The 15,811-nt window shown below is 39.0% G+C and overlaps 1 protein-coding gene across 1 annotated transcript in view; it reads left to right on the plus strand.

Annotated features, from left to right (window-relative positions):
- Positions 1 to 15,811, plus strand: part of LOC130908916 (dipeptidyl aminopeptidase-like protein 6) — a 174,604-nt gene that overhangs the window by 140,226 nt on the left and 18,567 nt on the right. Inside the window, exons 8-16 of the mRNA XM_057824854.1 lie at positions 2,334 to 2,454; positions 10,342 to 10,496; positions 10,568 to 10,665; positions 10,732 to 10,855; positions 12,687 to 12,725; positions 12,802 to 12,909; positions 12,978 to 13,069; positions 13,141 to 13,188; positions 13,252 to 13,370. Of these exons, the coding sequence (XP_057680837.1) occupies positions 2,334 to 2,454; positions 10,342 to 10,496; positions 10,568 to 10,665; positions 10,732 to 10,855; positions 12,687 to 12,725; positions 12,802 to 12,909; positions 12,978 to 13,069; positions 13,141 to 13,188; positions 13,252 to 13,370 (904 nt within the window). The remainder of the gene's footprint in view (positions 1 to 2,333; positions 2,455 to 10,341; positions 10,497 to 10,567; positions 10,666 to 10,731; positions 10,856 to 12,686; positions 12,726 to 12,801; positions 12,910 to 12,977; positions 13,070 to 13,140; positions 13,189 to 13,251; positions 13,371 to 15,811) is intronic.

Genomic DNA, 15,811 nt, shown 5'->3' on the forward strand with positions numbered 1-15,811 from the left:
CGATGCAGAAATCGCAGACATCAAGGAGTGGTCGAGATGTTCTTTTTCATATATTTACCCTTTTAAATGTTTTTTTTTTCCTCAATTTTTCTTTGTTTGGATTGATTATTTATCATCTAACATATCGGAGGAAATGCGACGGTAAAAAAAAAATTAGGGCTGTCAAACGATTAAAAATTTTAATCGAGTTAATCACAGCTTAAAAATTAATTCATCGTAATTAGTCGCAATTCAAACCATCTAAAATATGCCATATTTTTCTGTAAATTATTGTTGGAATGGAAAGATAAGACACAAGACGGATATGTACATTCAACATACGGTACATAAGTACTGTATTTGTTTATTATGACAATAAATCAACAAGATGGCATTAACATTATTAAGATTCTCTTAAAAAGATGGATAGAAAGACTTGTAGTTCTTCAAGATAAATGTTAGTACAAGTTATAGAAATTTTATATTAAACCCCCTCTTATTGTTTTCGTTTTATTAAAATTTGTAAAAACTTCAATCAAAAAATAAACTAGTAGCTCGCCATTGTTGATGTCAATAATTATACCATGCTCACTCATTGTGCTGAATTCATAAAATCATTTGGGCCCAAGGACCAGCAGAGGGCGCCAAACACCAAAAAACAAGTAACAAGCGGACATTACACTGCTGTCATTTTAATCTGTTTGAGCGGGGCATGTGAGTTAATTGCTTCAAATATTTTAAGGTGATTAATTTAAAAAATTAATTACCGCCCCTTAACGCGCTAATTTTTACAGCCCTAAAAAAAAATACGATTAAGCGATAGTTATGAGGTAGATATCTGAGACTTTTTTAAAAACACCATTTTTTTTCATTGTGACGTCATTTGTTTAAAAGTTTAAAATACGCGAGTGAATAATTTTTTAAAGTCGTTTTAATAAAGTCGTTTTTTTTTTTGTTTTTTTTTAATGAAATATTAGACATCAATTAATGATTCTAAACTAAAAATTACAGACATTTTTAATAACAAATATAATTAATTACCTTCGTTTTAGGGCTGGGTTGAAACAAAAGCGGTTGAGAGACATCTGTAAACAGGGGTTTCCAGGGTAAAACGGACTAATTCAAAATAGTTCGGGGGCTTAATGCGCCATGAATCTGCTATGGCAGCATATAGACATATTGTTCTATCAAACACAACAGTTGTTTTGGCTTAAAATACAGCAGTTTTTTTTAAAGAGGAGTGCAAGAGCAGAAACTGCTTTTTCATTGTAGGCTGTGTTTTCCGCCATATATTTTTATGAATTAATTAACATACTCGTATATGTTCTGTAATTTGTATCATAAATTATACATTGAGCATTACATGCCGTTCTCATGTTGAAACAAATATAACTAAAGTGAGCTTGAACACAATGAGGTTTTCAACATTGTTTTTTTATTGCAATAAGGTCCAGAAATGCTTGTATCAAATACGATAAATTTGCCAATAAAGAATTAATTATAGACATTTTGGCTCATTTCAATTTGTTTTTTATATGGGACAGTTATTTTCTATATCTTCACTTGAAGTTTTTTTTTTTTTTTTTTTTCAAAGAATGTTTATTTAATACGAAAAAGTCTGAAGTTGTTACATTTATCATTATTAAAGCATCCAGTGGTGATGCATTGTATTGCATCACAATACAATTGGCAATAACACGTTAAGTGCTCGACTGCAGATATTTGGATTTTCGGATTTGGACGATATCGTTTATCGCTGATAAAGTCGTCATTGGACAACTCTAGACATTATGATAGAAAATTTGCAAATTGGTGAATACGCAAGGAAAACATTACTATCATCATAATCATGCGAACGCAATTTCTATCAGTGTAATAGACTGAGATGAGCGCAGACCTCCACCAAGGCCATTTTGTATAAAGTATCCAACAAAGCAAAGAGAAGAGTGATGAAAAACCGCATGTTGGCTTATCAGCATGCAGAGGAGAGCAAGCCGAGGTCGACCGCACACACGCTTTATCATCGGGGGCGTCCGACCCAGGCTGCTCGGCGGTCACCTTATCACAGGTGAGAATCCACCTCCAGGTCCCAACGCGCATTAGCATGACGCCTTTCACCCGCCCGACACCGAGATCAAGGCAGGGATTTCAACTTTTATTTACGGGACAGAAGCGAAAGTGAAAGGAGCGATGGGGGGAAAGGATTTACTCGCAATTTGAGATAAGGGAGAGCCTTTCGGACTCGATTCCACACATTCTGGGCCTAGTTCAGTGCCGTAACTCAAACTGGAAAACGATAAAAGAGCTGCAACCGCTGCACAATTTCATCCTTTTCTCTCTTGTGGTTCTCTTAGATCTTTATTTTCGAGAACAATATCTACTACCGCTCCACGGTGGAGAGCCGTTCCATCCGCTTGGTGTCTTCAGGCAAGGAGGGCGTCATCTTCAACGGCCTCAGCGACTGGCTCTATGAAGGTAATGTCTTTAGAGTTTTTTTAGCGTACCACCAGAGAAAGTCAACGTGGCGCACTTTGACAATTTCCAACGTTGCGCTCCCTCGCGTCTTCTGCTCGATTTTAATATTTTGTACACGTACTCACGCCTGCTCGGTGAAGGTAAATTAAAACGGAATCTGTCAATGTTGCCTCCCCCTGTGGAAAAGAATGAATGTTCTACATGGCTTGATTTGCAATAATTAAGCAGCGCTGCTCACGTCACGCTTCTTGCGTAGTGACAATCAGAGGCAGAACAAGTACTCAAACTCTGTACTGAAGTAGAAATATTGATGCTTGTCTCAAAACTCTTTTAATTAGCTTGTGTATTGGTTTCATCAAAATCAAATGTGGATTCAAAACTTGGTTATGAGTGAGTGGTTTTTTGCTTCCATGCAATACACTTACCAAAAATTTTAACTGGTGTGTCAAAGTAAAAAGATTATCTGAACGAATCTGTTATCAAGAAAAAAATATGTGCACACATCGGCTCTAAATTTCACTGCGTCGTAATTTAATTGAATGTAATAGAACGGTGGCACACAAAGGTTACCTGGGTGCTGGATTAGGCAGCTTTTGATTTAATATCGCGTCACCGCGTCGGTGACATTTACAAGTAAGCCAGCGCGTTCGTCGGCGGTTCATTGTCGACTCTTTAAGCCTCAAACTGTGCGGCGGTCGCGCGACAGCTGCCGCACACCGCCGCATTTATCTCCCTTACACCGAGAGGTGTGAGTGAATGCAGTGTTGCGATTTAGCTTTGAGGGAATTCATCTGCCGAATGTTTGTTCAGTCTGCTCAATTGGATCAATGTGGAACCAGGGTGTGAATAAAATCACAAATAATTGCATTTTAATAAGCTTCTTGTTAGCATTGCGGAGTTCCCCAAGGCTCTATCTTAGGTCCGTTCATGTAAGATGAATAAAGGTGAGGGGACATTTTATTATGTTCGGGTTTCAATATTGATTCTTAAATTTGTGATAAGTGAAAAACCGCTGAGTAGCGCCAGACTTTTTGGGGGGGGCTTGTGTGTGTGTTCAATGTATTTATTCAGATTTAGCATGGGAAAGAGATACAGTGGGGCAAATAAGTATTTAGTCAACCACTAATTGTGCAAGTTCTCCCACTTGAAAAGATTAGAGAGGCCTGTAATTGTCAACATGGGTAAACCTCAACCATGAGAGACAGAATGTGGAAGAAAAAAAAACAGAAAATCACATTGTTTGATTTTTAAAGAATTTATTTGCAAATCATGGTGGAAAATAAGTATTTGGTCAATACCAAAAGTTCATCTCAGTAATTTATTTTGTACCCTTTGTTGGCAATAACGGAGGCCAAACGTTTTCTGTAACTCTTCACAAGCTTTTCACACACTGTTGATGGTATTTTGGCCCATTCCTCCATGCAGATCTCCTCTAGAGCAGTGATGTTTTGGGGCTGTCGTTGGGCAACACGGACTTTCAACACTCTCCTCACCCCGTGGCGTCAAAATGATAACAAGAACGGGGAGCAAAAATCCCAGAACTACACGGGGGACCTAGTGAATGACCTACAGAGAGCTGGGACCACAGTAACAAAGGCTACTATCAGTAACACAATGCGCCGCCAGGGACTCAAATCCTGCACTGCCAGACGTGTCCCCCTGCTGAAGAAAGTACACGTCCAGGCCCGTCTGCGGTCCGCTAGAGAGCATTTGGATGATCCAGAAGAGGACTGGGAGAATGTGTTATGATCAGATGAAACCAAAATAGAACTTTTTGGTAGAAACACAGGTTCTCTTGTTTGGAGGAAAAAGAATACTGAATTGCACCATACCCACTGTGAAGCATGGGGGTGGAAACATCATGCTTTGGGGCTGTTTTTCTGCAAAGGGACCAGGACGACTGATCTGTGTGAAGGAAAGAATGAATGGGGACATGTATCGAGAGATTTTGAGTGAAAATCTCCTTCCATCAGTAAGGGCATTGAAGATGAGACGTGGCTGGGTCTTTCAGCATGACAGTGATTCCAAACACACTGCCGGGGCAACAAAGGAGTGGCTTCGTAAGAAGCATTTCGAGATCTTGGAGTGGCCTAGCCAGTCTCCAGGTCTCAACCCCATAGAAAATCTGCGGAGGGAGTTGAAAGTCCGTGTTGCCCAACGACAGCCCCAAAACATCACTGCTCTAGAGGAGATCTGCATGGAGGAATGGGCCAAAATACCAGCAAAAGTGTGTGAAAAGCTTGTGAAGAGTTACAGAAAACGTTTGGCCTCCGTTATTTCCAACAAACGGTACATAACAAAGTATTGAGATGAACTTTTGGGATTGACCAAATACTTATTTTCCACCATGATTTGCAAATAAATTATTTAAAAATATAACAATGTGATTTTTTTGTTTTTTTTTCCCACATTCCGTCTCTCATGGTTGAGGTTTACCCATGTTGACAATTACAGGCCTCTCTAATCTTTTCAAGTAGGAGAACTTGCACAATTGGTGGTTGACTAAATACTTACTTGCCCCACTGTATTTTCCCTGCACGTATTGTCCGTTTTTAGCCCCATCGTGGTATTTTATATTTACTTTAGTTTTCTGCCCTCGTTGCCGGTCCGTGAAATAATGGCCCATATCATGCAGAAAAGGTTGGGGACCACTGTTCTAAAGGGTTCAACTTGTTTTGAACTTTTTCTCTTATTGTTCAAAGTAGACCTGCGCAACGAGTTAAACAAATAGCTGTTGGTCATACAACTTCAGTTCCCTCGCTGGATTACAATACTCTGTTACAAGCTTAACACCTGAACGTGAATGGCAGTGGCGACACCAGAGGGTGGCTGGGGGTGGCCACGGCCACCCCTATAAACTGGTTGCCCACCCCACTGGCCACCCCGCTTGCCAGTATATCGTTAGATTGTTGTAGCATCAGTTATGCATTTCATCCCAAATGAATGCATTTATTTTCTTTTGTTAAATTTAGGGCTGTCAAATTTATCGCGTTAACGGGCGGTAATTAATTCTTTTTAATCACGTGAAAATATTTATCGCAATTAACGCATTCGCGGTACGACTCACTGACGTACTGCCACAAACAGCCTACAATGGCGCCGTTTTACTTATATACAGAGATAAGAGGCAGTGTCAGGTGAGTGGAGTAGATACAAGCATTCATTGGTGTCGTGCTTTTAATTGGCAAAAGCTTTGTCATCTCTCCAACAGTAACTATAAATATTGTGGGAGCGACGTGGGGACGCATGACAGGAGTTGATCTTTTTCTTAACACCCTGTAGTGTACCCAACGCAAAGCAGGTATAGCATTTGCAGCCACCACACACAGTCATGGTTGCACCACTTCCCATCGTGCATTTGGGCAGAACAGTTAAGTCGCTACAGTATCATTTACTGAAAGCTCAACAAATAGACTAGATGGCAATATTTAGTCACAATATACAAAGCAAACTCACATTTATCCTTTAAGAATCACAAGTCTTTCTATCCGTGGATCACTTTCAGAGAAAGAATGTTAATAATGTTAATGCCATTTTGTGGATTTATTGTTATAATAAACAAATACAGTACTTATGTACAGTATGTTGAATGTATATATCCGTCTTGTCTTATCTTTCCATTCCAACAATAATTTACAGAAAAATATGGCCTATTTTAGAGATGGTATGAATTGCGATTAATTACAATTAATTAATTTTCAAGCTGTGATTAACCCGATTAAAATTTTTAATCGTTTGACAGCCCTAGTTAAATGTACACCTTATACCTAATATATACATAACACAATAAAAAGAGAATTGTTGTGGAACTCAAAATGTTGACTGGACAGTTATGGACGATGCACATTAAATCATTAGTAACATCACAAATATTACACAATACACCAAAGTATATCAGTAGCCGTGTCCTTAAGTCTTTCTGATAGTTTTCCCCTGACCTTTTTACTGCAATAATATAATGAAAACCTGAAATTATGGCATTTAGTTTTGGCCACCCCAAGATTTTAATTGGCCCCATCTGGCCACCCCTATGAAAAATTTCTGGAGGCGCCACTGGTGAATGGTTCTTGAACAGATCCCTGGGGTACTCCACGAGTTTGATATTATAAATATTGAGCCAAAACATTTTCCCAATGCTTTTCGGTGTGAAAAGAAGGTATTGAAAGAGTGTCGCTTCATCCCTTCTTTTTTAACAAAAAGATGTTTAGCGATGCTAGCAATGCACTGTTTGTGTAGTTGTGCTCAGCCCAAACTGATGACTCACTCTTGCTTAAGGCAAAGGTCAAACGGGGAGTCCGGTCCGCCGCCGAGAAGAAATGAGGTTTTAAGCCTCTTCTGCCTGTTAGACTTGACCTGAAAATCTCTATATCTTCTCACTTGCTCTTTGCATTGCAGAGTTTTTAGCTAGTTGCACTTTCAGTTTTTGAGTCGTACGTGCGAGAGCTAATCGCAAATGACGACGGTTCCTCAAATTCTGCCGAGCGCTGATAAAAAGAAAAAAACAGCCCCTCGGCTTTGATCCAGAGTCACTTTTGCCGGCAGCTGTTTGCGTTCCTGCGGGCGCAATAAGCATTGCCAAGTAAAGATGTCAACTCCAGATTTACTCTCTTTGAAGAGGGGCGGGGGGGGGGGGGGGCGCATTTAGATTTGAATAAATTGACATGAGAACACAATAGCGAGTGCCCGCCGCCGAGGCTGCCGTATCGTCTCGTAATCCCACAAAAGCATCTCTAATGAGATTTCCGGGGACGAGGGGGGCGCGTCGGCGCTCTATTGAAATGGCTTGTTATCTGGCTAAATCGCAAACAAAGTGAGCACGCGTGGGAGGCGCACTTTTCATTTTCAAAACACAGATAGCCAAGGTCATTCACGGACGAGATCAGAAAGAAACCTATTCATAGAAAGTGATGTAATAATAGTGATAATGATCAAGTTAAAGTGCGGATGTCAAATATTGATTGAAAGGAAAAAATGATGTTTTCATTAACAATATATAAGCTCCAATTGATGTTCGTTCATTCGCTGGCGACCCTCTCACTTCAAATGAATTGGACGTCTAGAACTGTCAATGGCAGCCACTGATTACCTTCACTGTAGTATCTGTATCTTTTCTGTTCAATGTCTTCTATGAATGAAAATATGATGGCAAATGGAGCCAGCTGCTGTGTTTTTTTTTGCCAGTTTTGCTCCACTCAAGGTCCTTATTATATGGAAATATAAAAGAAAAACCAGCAAATGTTCAACATACGCTAACGCTGCCCTCTGCTGCACACAAAAAGCAACTTTACCTCATTTGAATGCACAATAGCGGCGCAGCTAATTAGTCCAAATGAGCCGAGCGGCATTCGGGACGACAATTATCCGATGTTTGCCCGGACGCGTCGCCAGCCGGAGAGAAAAGACCATTAGCGGTCGTCAGGGTCGAGCCTCTCGCCGCCGCTGAAGCGTCCTTCAGCAAAATGGCGACGCCGCCATGAGCGCAACGAGGTCACGCCGCCAAGAACGTTTCAGGAGAATGGATTAGAGGGAGATGTTGTGCTAGAAGTCGTTGTTGTCGGAAGTCAAGTGGAAGTCGTTTTGAGGCTTGAGTTGATGATGGGAAAGATGCAGAATTAGCGCAGAGAATGTGAACTGCAGGAAACAAACAAGTAGATAAAAAAAAAAAAAACTGTGGAATGAAGAAAAATGGAGTCCCTCAAGGGTCAATCTTGGGTCCCATCTCTTGTCATTGTATTTGCTTTCCTGACATTTTTTAATTTGAACCCTTTAAGGGACAGTCTATTCACTTAAGACCTTTAACCTTTTATAGGGCAAATGACCATTTTTGGTCATTAAAAAATAAAAATATATTAGCTGTTGTTATTTTATTTTTTTATTTTATTTTAATCATCGTATTTATCTTTTAATTTTAGACGGGGCTTTGAAAGGCAAAGGCTTATTTAATAAAATTCCATTTTTTTAAAAAAAGGTGTTTTATTCGGTGCGGCGCACAGCCCAAACCGTTTGACCAATCGGCACCGTTCCAATATCGGAATGACCAGAATTTTGCGCAATACAGGGAATTTTTCGAAGGACCCCCCCCCCCCCCAAAATTTTCTGTTCGCCCGTATCTAAACGTTACTCGACTCAATATTTGACCAAATCACAACATTTACACATCAAAAATTCAAGGACGTAAGGGGTATTAAAGTTATATACAGAATTTGGCAAAAACCTACAGTCCCCCAAAATTTGCCCAAAACTTGTCCATTCATTTCTAACAGGATGCCATTGACAGTCATTTACGTCCAAATTTCCCATTCATTTTCAACGGCAGCAAAGCCCAGGTCTTTGTGATTTTTTAACATTTACCGTGACAGCCCATTGACATTAAACTGGAACCCAAGTAAATCAATGCCATTGACAGCCATCCACATCCATGCAATTGATGGCTATGTACGTCCAAATTTCCCGGTCATTTTCAATGGCAGAAAAACCTGTGTTTTTTTTATTTTTGACCAAAAACTTAGCATTACAGCCCATTGACATTCAACTGGCTCCCAAGTAAGTCAATGCCATTGACAGCCATGCAACCGAGCGTGTCCCCGAAATGTCCACAAATCAACAGGAAGTGACATGATCTGTATCTACCACAGCAAAGCGCCATTGTAATTTCTCCCAAAATTGAAGTTGTTTTTATATACTAGGGATGTCCCGATCGCATATTTTTGCACCAGAGTCGGGGTCACCCGATCCGATACTGGAAAAAAAGTTTTTTATCCCAAAAAAAACCCAAAAGTTCCAAACATGATACTGTCCCACCGTGGCGCCTTCATAATGTGAATTATTTTTAAACATGAATAACCTAGAAAAATGCTTGTCTTTATTGAATGCTTCCTTGAGTGGGTCCACTCAAATCCACTCATGCTTTGACGCTCAAGCTGCTGAGAACAGCCTCTCACTTACACATTGGGTTGCCACAGCGCACTTATGCTAGTATAACGATGATTGAAAGATTTGTGCCTTTGATGGAAGTGGTACAAAGCTTCTCTGGCAAGATCAAAGCAACAAACCTGTCAATCATTGTTAACTTTAAGTACAAGTACTAAACAAGCTGGCGGGTTTGGCTGCACTTCTTAGCAGGAGGGGTGGTGAGGAGATGTAGCGCTGTATGAAAATGAAGCAAAAAAAATGTATAAATATATTTTTTAAATTAAAAACCCAATCCTTTCTGATTCCAATCCTCTGAAATATGATGCGATTGGCACGATTTCCGATCACGTGATCAATCGGGACGTCCCTGAAACGATATTTTAATAAAAACTAAATTAATGAAATGAAAAATAATAAAAACAAATGAACTCTGGTTACAGGTATAGTATTTAACTCATTGCATGCCATTGACAGTGATAGACGACCAATTCATTTAAGCCGACAATTGGCAGTGAATTGGCTGTGCATGCTCATTTTTTTTAGTACCTTTGACGGAATCGTTATTTGGAGCCAAAAAATTGTATTGGTTGCAACTTTGCTCGGACTGCATTAAAAAAAAAAAAAAACACGACTTAAACCATTCTTGTTTTCATTCTTCTTTATTAGTCTAATTTAGACATTGTCGGTGCAAGTATAGTGGTTGACATTAAATTTACATCCTAAATCAATGTAAAATTGATCAAAAATAAAATAGAATAATACATACAGTAACTTGAATTGGCAATTTTTATACGCGCAAATAAATGATGTTGGCACAAATGGAGCTACCGCAGACAATGTGCTTCTAATTATAGCCCATTAAACAGGAGTTGGCTGTCGGACAAGAAAAGCGTTAAGCCTGTTGGCATGCGGCCGCGCTATTAAATGGCCGCCTTCTTAATTTAATGGCTGTTATTTCTTTTCGTTTAATTCCAGAGGAGATTTTTCGTTCCCACGTCGCCCACTGGTGGTCACCAGACGGCGCTAGGTTGGCGTACGCCACCATCAACGACAGCCTGGTGCCCAAAATGGAGCTGCCCATGTTTACTGGGATGCCCTACCCAACGGGCAAGGAGTACCACTATCCAAAGGTGAGCCGTCGATGGCATGCAAAGACTTCATTCATGTCGTATTTGATTAAAATTCAGTTGCTTGCTTTCAGGCGGGTGAGGAGAACCCAGTGATCACTTTGTACGTGGTTAACCTGAACGGGCCTCTTCACACTATTGAGATGAGGAGACCTGATGACCCCAGATTGAGGTAAGGAGACCCCAAAAATAGATTTGAGTCAATACTACAAGTATGAAATTTGATTCTGTCTTACAGCGAGTTGTACGTGACCATGGTGAAATGGGCCACCACCACCAAACTGGCTGTCAACTGGCTGAACCGAGCCCAGAACATCTCCATACTGACATTGTGTCAGGCCACAACCGGGGTCTGCACTAAGGTTAGCTTAGCTAAGTTAGCCTAGCTCTCTATCCGGGTGTACTGCACACGTACTGTATTTGGCGAAATGTTTTATTTCGGCCAATGAAATATATCTATTTATCATAGAGTTGTTCCGATCACATAGTTCAAGTCACATGATTTTGGACAGCGAGAACGAAAAGTGGTATTTGGTATGTGTGGCATTTTTTTTTTTTTTTGCCATGTGGCAGAATGTAATTTGGCATGTGGCATTTTTTTCTTTTTTTTTGGTATATAGCATTTTTGCAGGCCATGCACCTCTATGCCATTGACGGCTATGCACGTCCAAATTTTCCATTCATTTTAAATGGCAGAAAAACGTGTGGCTGTGATTTATGACCTCCACACAAGGATCACAGCCACACGTTTTTCTGCCATTTAAAATGAATGGAAAATTTGGACGTGCATAGCCGTCGATGGCATGGACGTGCATGGCCTGCAAAAATGCCATATACCCAAAGAAATGCCACATGCCAAAATCCATTTTGCCACATACCAAAAGAAATGCCACATGGCAACAAAAAAAAAAAAGCCACATGCCAAAATCAATTTTGCCACATGGCAAAAAAATAATGCCACATGCCGAAATCCATTTTGCCACATACATAAAAAATGCCATATACCAAAAAAATGCCACATGCCAAAATACATTTTTCCACATACCAAAAAAAATGCCAAATGGAAAAAAAAATTCCACATGCCAAAATACATTTTGCCACATACCAAAAGAAGAAAAAAATGCCACACGCCAAAATCAATTTTGCCACAGTGCAAAAAAAATGCCACATGCCAAAATCCATTTTTCCACATACCAAAAAAAAAAAATCCACATGCCAAAATCCATTTTGCCACCACCCAAAAGAAATGCCACATGGCAAAAAAAAAAAAAAAAAAAAAAGCCACATGCCAAAATCAATTTTGCCACATGACAGAAAAAATGCCACATGCCATAATCCATTTTGCCACATACGAAAAAAATGCCACATGGCAAAATCCATTTTGCCACATGGCAAAAAAAAATGCCACATACAGAAAAAATGCCATATACCAAAAATAATGCCACATGCCAAAATCCATTTTGCCACATACCAAAAAAAAAAAAAAAAAAGCCACATGGCAAAAAAAATTCCACATGCCAAAATCCATTTTGCCACATACCAAAAGAAATGCCACATGGCAAAAAAAAAAAAAAAAAATGGCACATGCCAAAATCCATTTTTCCACATGGCACCACAATACCATACTTAAGACATTTATACTTATTGAACATAGTTAAAGTTTATTAATTTATTCATTAAATAAGGAATGTATTTTATAATGTAGTATTTTTTTTTCTTATTATACTGTATACTCAACCCTTTATTGGGCAAGTGACATTTTGGGAATTGAAAATAATAATGATTATAATAATAATAATGATAATAGTAATGTTACAAAGTTAAAGTTACAGCTCCATATGTCCTCATATGTGGACATAACAGTTTAGCTAATAAAGGCCAAAATATTAACATTTGGTAATACAATATTAACTATTATTGTATTTTTAATATACATTTTTATGAATAAATGACCGCCCACCAGGCTTATTAATCACTAATAAGCTAAGTAATAAAACTTGCAGTGTTTTAACTTATTGGCTTTCACTGACGGTACTAAGTGGGAGGGTCCACTTCAAATGGATTGGACATCTACTATTGATAAACTCATTGGTAGTAGGATACATTTTGCCACTGACGGCTATAGAAGTCCAAACCATTTGAAGTGGGAGGGATGGCGGAGAACAAACTAACATTGTTATTTGTTCTGTATAGAAACATGAAGATGAAAGTGAAGGATGGCTGTACAGACAGGTGAGAAAGCCAGTTAATAACCAACTGAATATAATATAATGACATATAATCACGTGTACATTTGGGTGTCTTTTAGAACGAAAAGCCTCTGTTCTCCAAAGATGGCCTGAAGCTGTTTTTCACCCGGGCCATCCCGCAAGGCGGTCGCGGCAAGTTCTTCCACATTTCCATGTCCATTTCGCAGGTAGGATTCGCCGCAATTGGCGTAAAAACCAGGTAGAATATTGATTTTGCCAACTTTTGCATTGGCAGCCGAACACCAGCACGGACACATTGCAGTCCATCACGTCTGGAGATTGGGACGTCACCGAGGTTCTGGCGTACGACGAGCAAAGCCAACTCATGTCAGTCTCCGCTTTTGAGAAAACATTTTCAACAAGGAGTCATTAATATGTATTATGTTTTCTGTTTTTAGATACTTTCTGAGTACGGAAGACGGCCCAAAGCGGCGACATCTATACAGGTGACACTCACTTAGGAAGTTTTGAACTTTTATCTTTTCTAAAGTGTTTTGTTGTATTTTTAGCGCCGAAACATTCGGTTCGTTCAACCGCCGCTGCCTGTCGTGCGGCCTGTCAGACTCTTGCGGCTACGTTGGAGGCTCCTTCTGTCACAACATGAGCTACTTTTTGCTCCGATGCCAAGGTATGTTCAAGCCCAGTTTCTTATAAAGGTCAGCCGCTATATCGGGCTGTTACATGGACTTGAAGATCTGCCAACATATAGCCGATTAAATAGAACAATTTATGTTAGCTCTTTGGCTGCTCATTGTTCTTATTAATTGCCGATATATCAGTTAGCCGATATATCGGGCCAATATATAGACTTTTTCGATATTGGCCATCGGCTGATATGTAATCAATATAATAGAATTTATGTTAGCTGTTTGCATTCTGATCTTTCTCTTAAAGTTTAGCAGATATATCGGGCAGATATATGAACTTTTTTCAAGATCGGCCATTGGCCAACATATAGCCGATATAATAGATACATTTATGTAAACTATTTGGGTGCTGATCGTTCTTATAAAGGTCACCCGACATATCGGTTAGCCAATATATGGACTTTATTCAAGATTCACCATTGGCCAATATATAGCCGATATTTAGAATTTCTGTTGGCTGTTTGGGTGCTGATCTTACTCATAAAGGCTAGCCTATATATCGGTTAGCCGATATATGGACTTTTTTCGAGATCGGCCATCGGCCAATATAATAGAATTTATGTTGGCTGTTTGGGTGCTGATCTTACTCATAAAGGTTAGCCGATATATCAGGCCGATATTTGAACTTATTTCAAGATCGGTAATTGGCCAACATATAGCCGATATAATAGAAAACTTATTTTAGCTATTTGGGTGTTGATCGTTCTTATAAAGGTGAGCTGACATGTTGGTGAGCCGATATATGCACTCTTATTAAGATCGACCATTGACCAATATATAGCAGATATGATAGAAGAATTTATGTTAGCTGTTTGATGCTAATCGTTCTTACAGAGGTTAGCCGATATATCGGGCCGATATATAACTTTTTTCAAGATCAGCCATTGAACAAGAAGGTCAGCCGACATATCGGTTAGCCGATATATGCACTTTTATCAAGATCGTCCATTGACCAACAAGGTCAGCCGACATATGGGTTAGCCAATATATGCACTTCTATCAAGATCAACCATTGGTCAATATATAGCTGATATAGTAGAAGAATTTATGTTGGCTGTTTGGGGGCTGATCTTACTCATAAAGGTTAGCCAATATATCAGGCCGATATATGAACTTATTTCAAGATCGGCCATTGGCCAACATATAGCTGATATAATAGAAAACTTATTTTAGCTATTTGGGTGTTGATCGTTCTTATAAAGGTGAGCTGACATGTTGGTGAGCCGATATATGCACTCTTATTAAGATCGACCATTGACCAATATATAGCAGATATGATAGAAGAATTTATGTTAGCTGTTTGATGCTAATCGTTCTTACAAAGGTTAGCCGATATATCGGGCCGATATATAACTTTTTTCAAGATCAGCCATTGAACAAGAAGGTCAGCCGACATATCGGTTTGCCGATATATGCGCTTTCATCAAGATCGACCATTGGCCAATATCTAGCCGGTATAATAGTAGAATTTATGTTAGCTGTTTGAGTGCTGATTTTTCTTATAAAGGTTAGCCGATATATCGGGCCAATGTATGAACTTTTTTCAAGATCGTCCATTGACCAACAAGGTCAGCCGACATATGGGTTAGCCAATATATGCACTTTTATCAAGATCAACCATTGGTCAATATATAGCCGATATAGTAGAAGAATTTATGTTAGCTGTTTGAGTGCTGATCTTTCTTTTAAAGGTTAGCCGATATTTCGGACGAATATATAGACTTTTTTTTTTTTACATTGGCCAATATGTAGCCAATATAATAGAATTCATGTTAGTTGTTTGGGTGTTGATCTTTCTTCTAAAGGTTAGCCGATATATCGGGCTGATATATGGACTTTTTCCAAGATCAGCCATCGGCCAATATATAGCCAATATAATAGAAGAATTTTTGTTAGCTGTTTGGCTGCTGATCTTTCATATTAAAGTCCACCGATATGTTTCCCTGCTAATATATCGGGCTGATATACTAGCCTTTTTTTTTTTCCCCCCAAAATCGCAAGCTATCAGCTAATACAATCTGATAATTTTTAGTGAAATGTGTTCACTGTTTGCGTGATGATTTTTCTTATAAATGTCAAACGATATATATTGGTATATCGGGACGATAGATGGAATATTTTCAAGATTGGCCGATATCAGTTGATATATATTGCCAACAGGATAACTGTTATCTGTTTGATGACTTTTGTTAATTGTGATTTTGCACCATCTAGTGGCCAGTGTTGTAAAAGTAAGTAGCAGAAGAAAAATTGAACCTGTAGTATAGATGTTTATATAATGAGTGTTTCAATTACCTTTCATATTCGACTTGCTTTTAAAAATATATATATCGTCCTCAATATTTGTCTTAAAAAATCGGCTTTAGACATCATTTTTAAATAAAATAATCGGCGTAGGCCTTTGAAAATTCCTTATCAGTCG

Source organism: Corythoichthys intestinalis, chromosome 20 (assembly GCF_030265065.1).
Source record: "Corythoichthys intestinalis isolate RoL2023-P3 chromosome 20, ASM3026506v1, whole genome shotgun sequence".
Classification (NCBI taxonomy): domain Eukaryota; kingdom Metazoa; phylum Chordata; class Actinopteri; order Syngnathiformes; family Syngnathidae; genus Corythoichthys; species Corythoichthys intestinalis.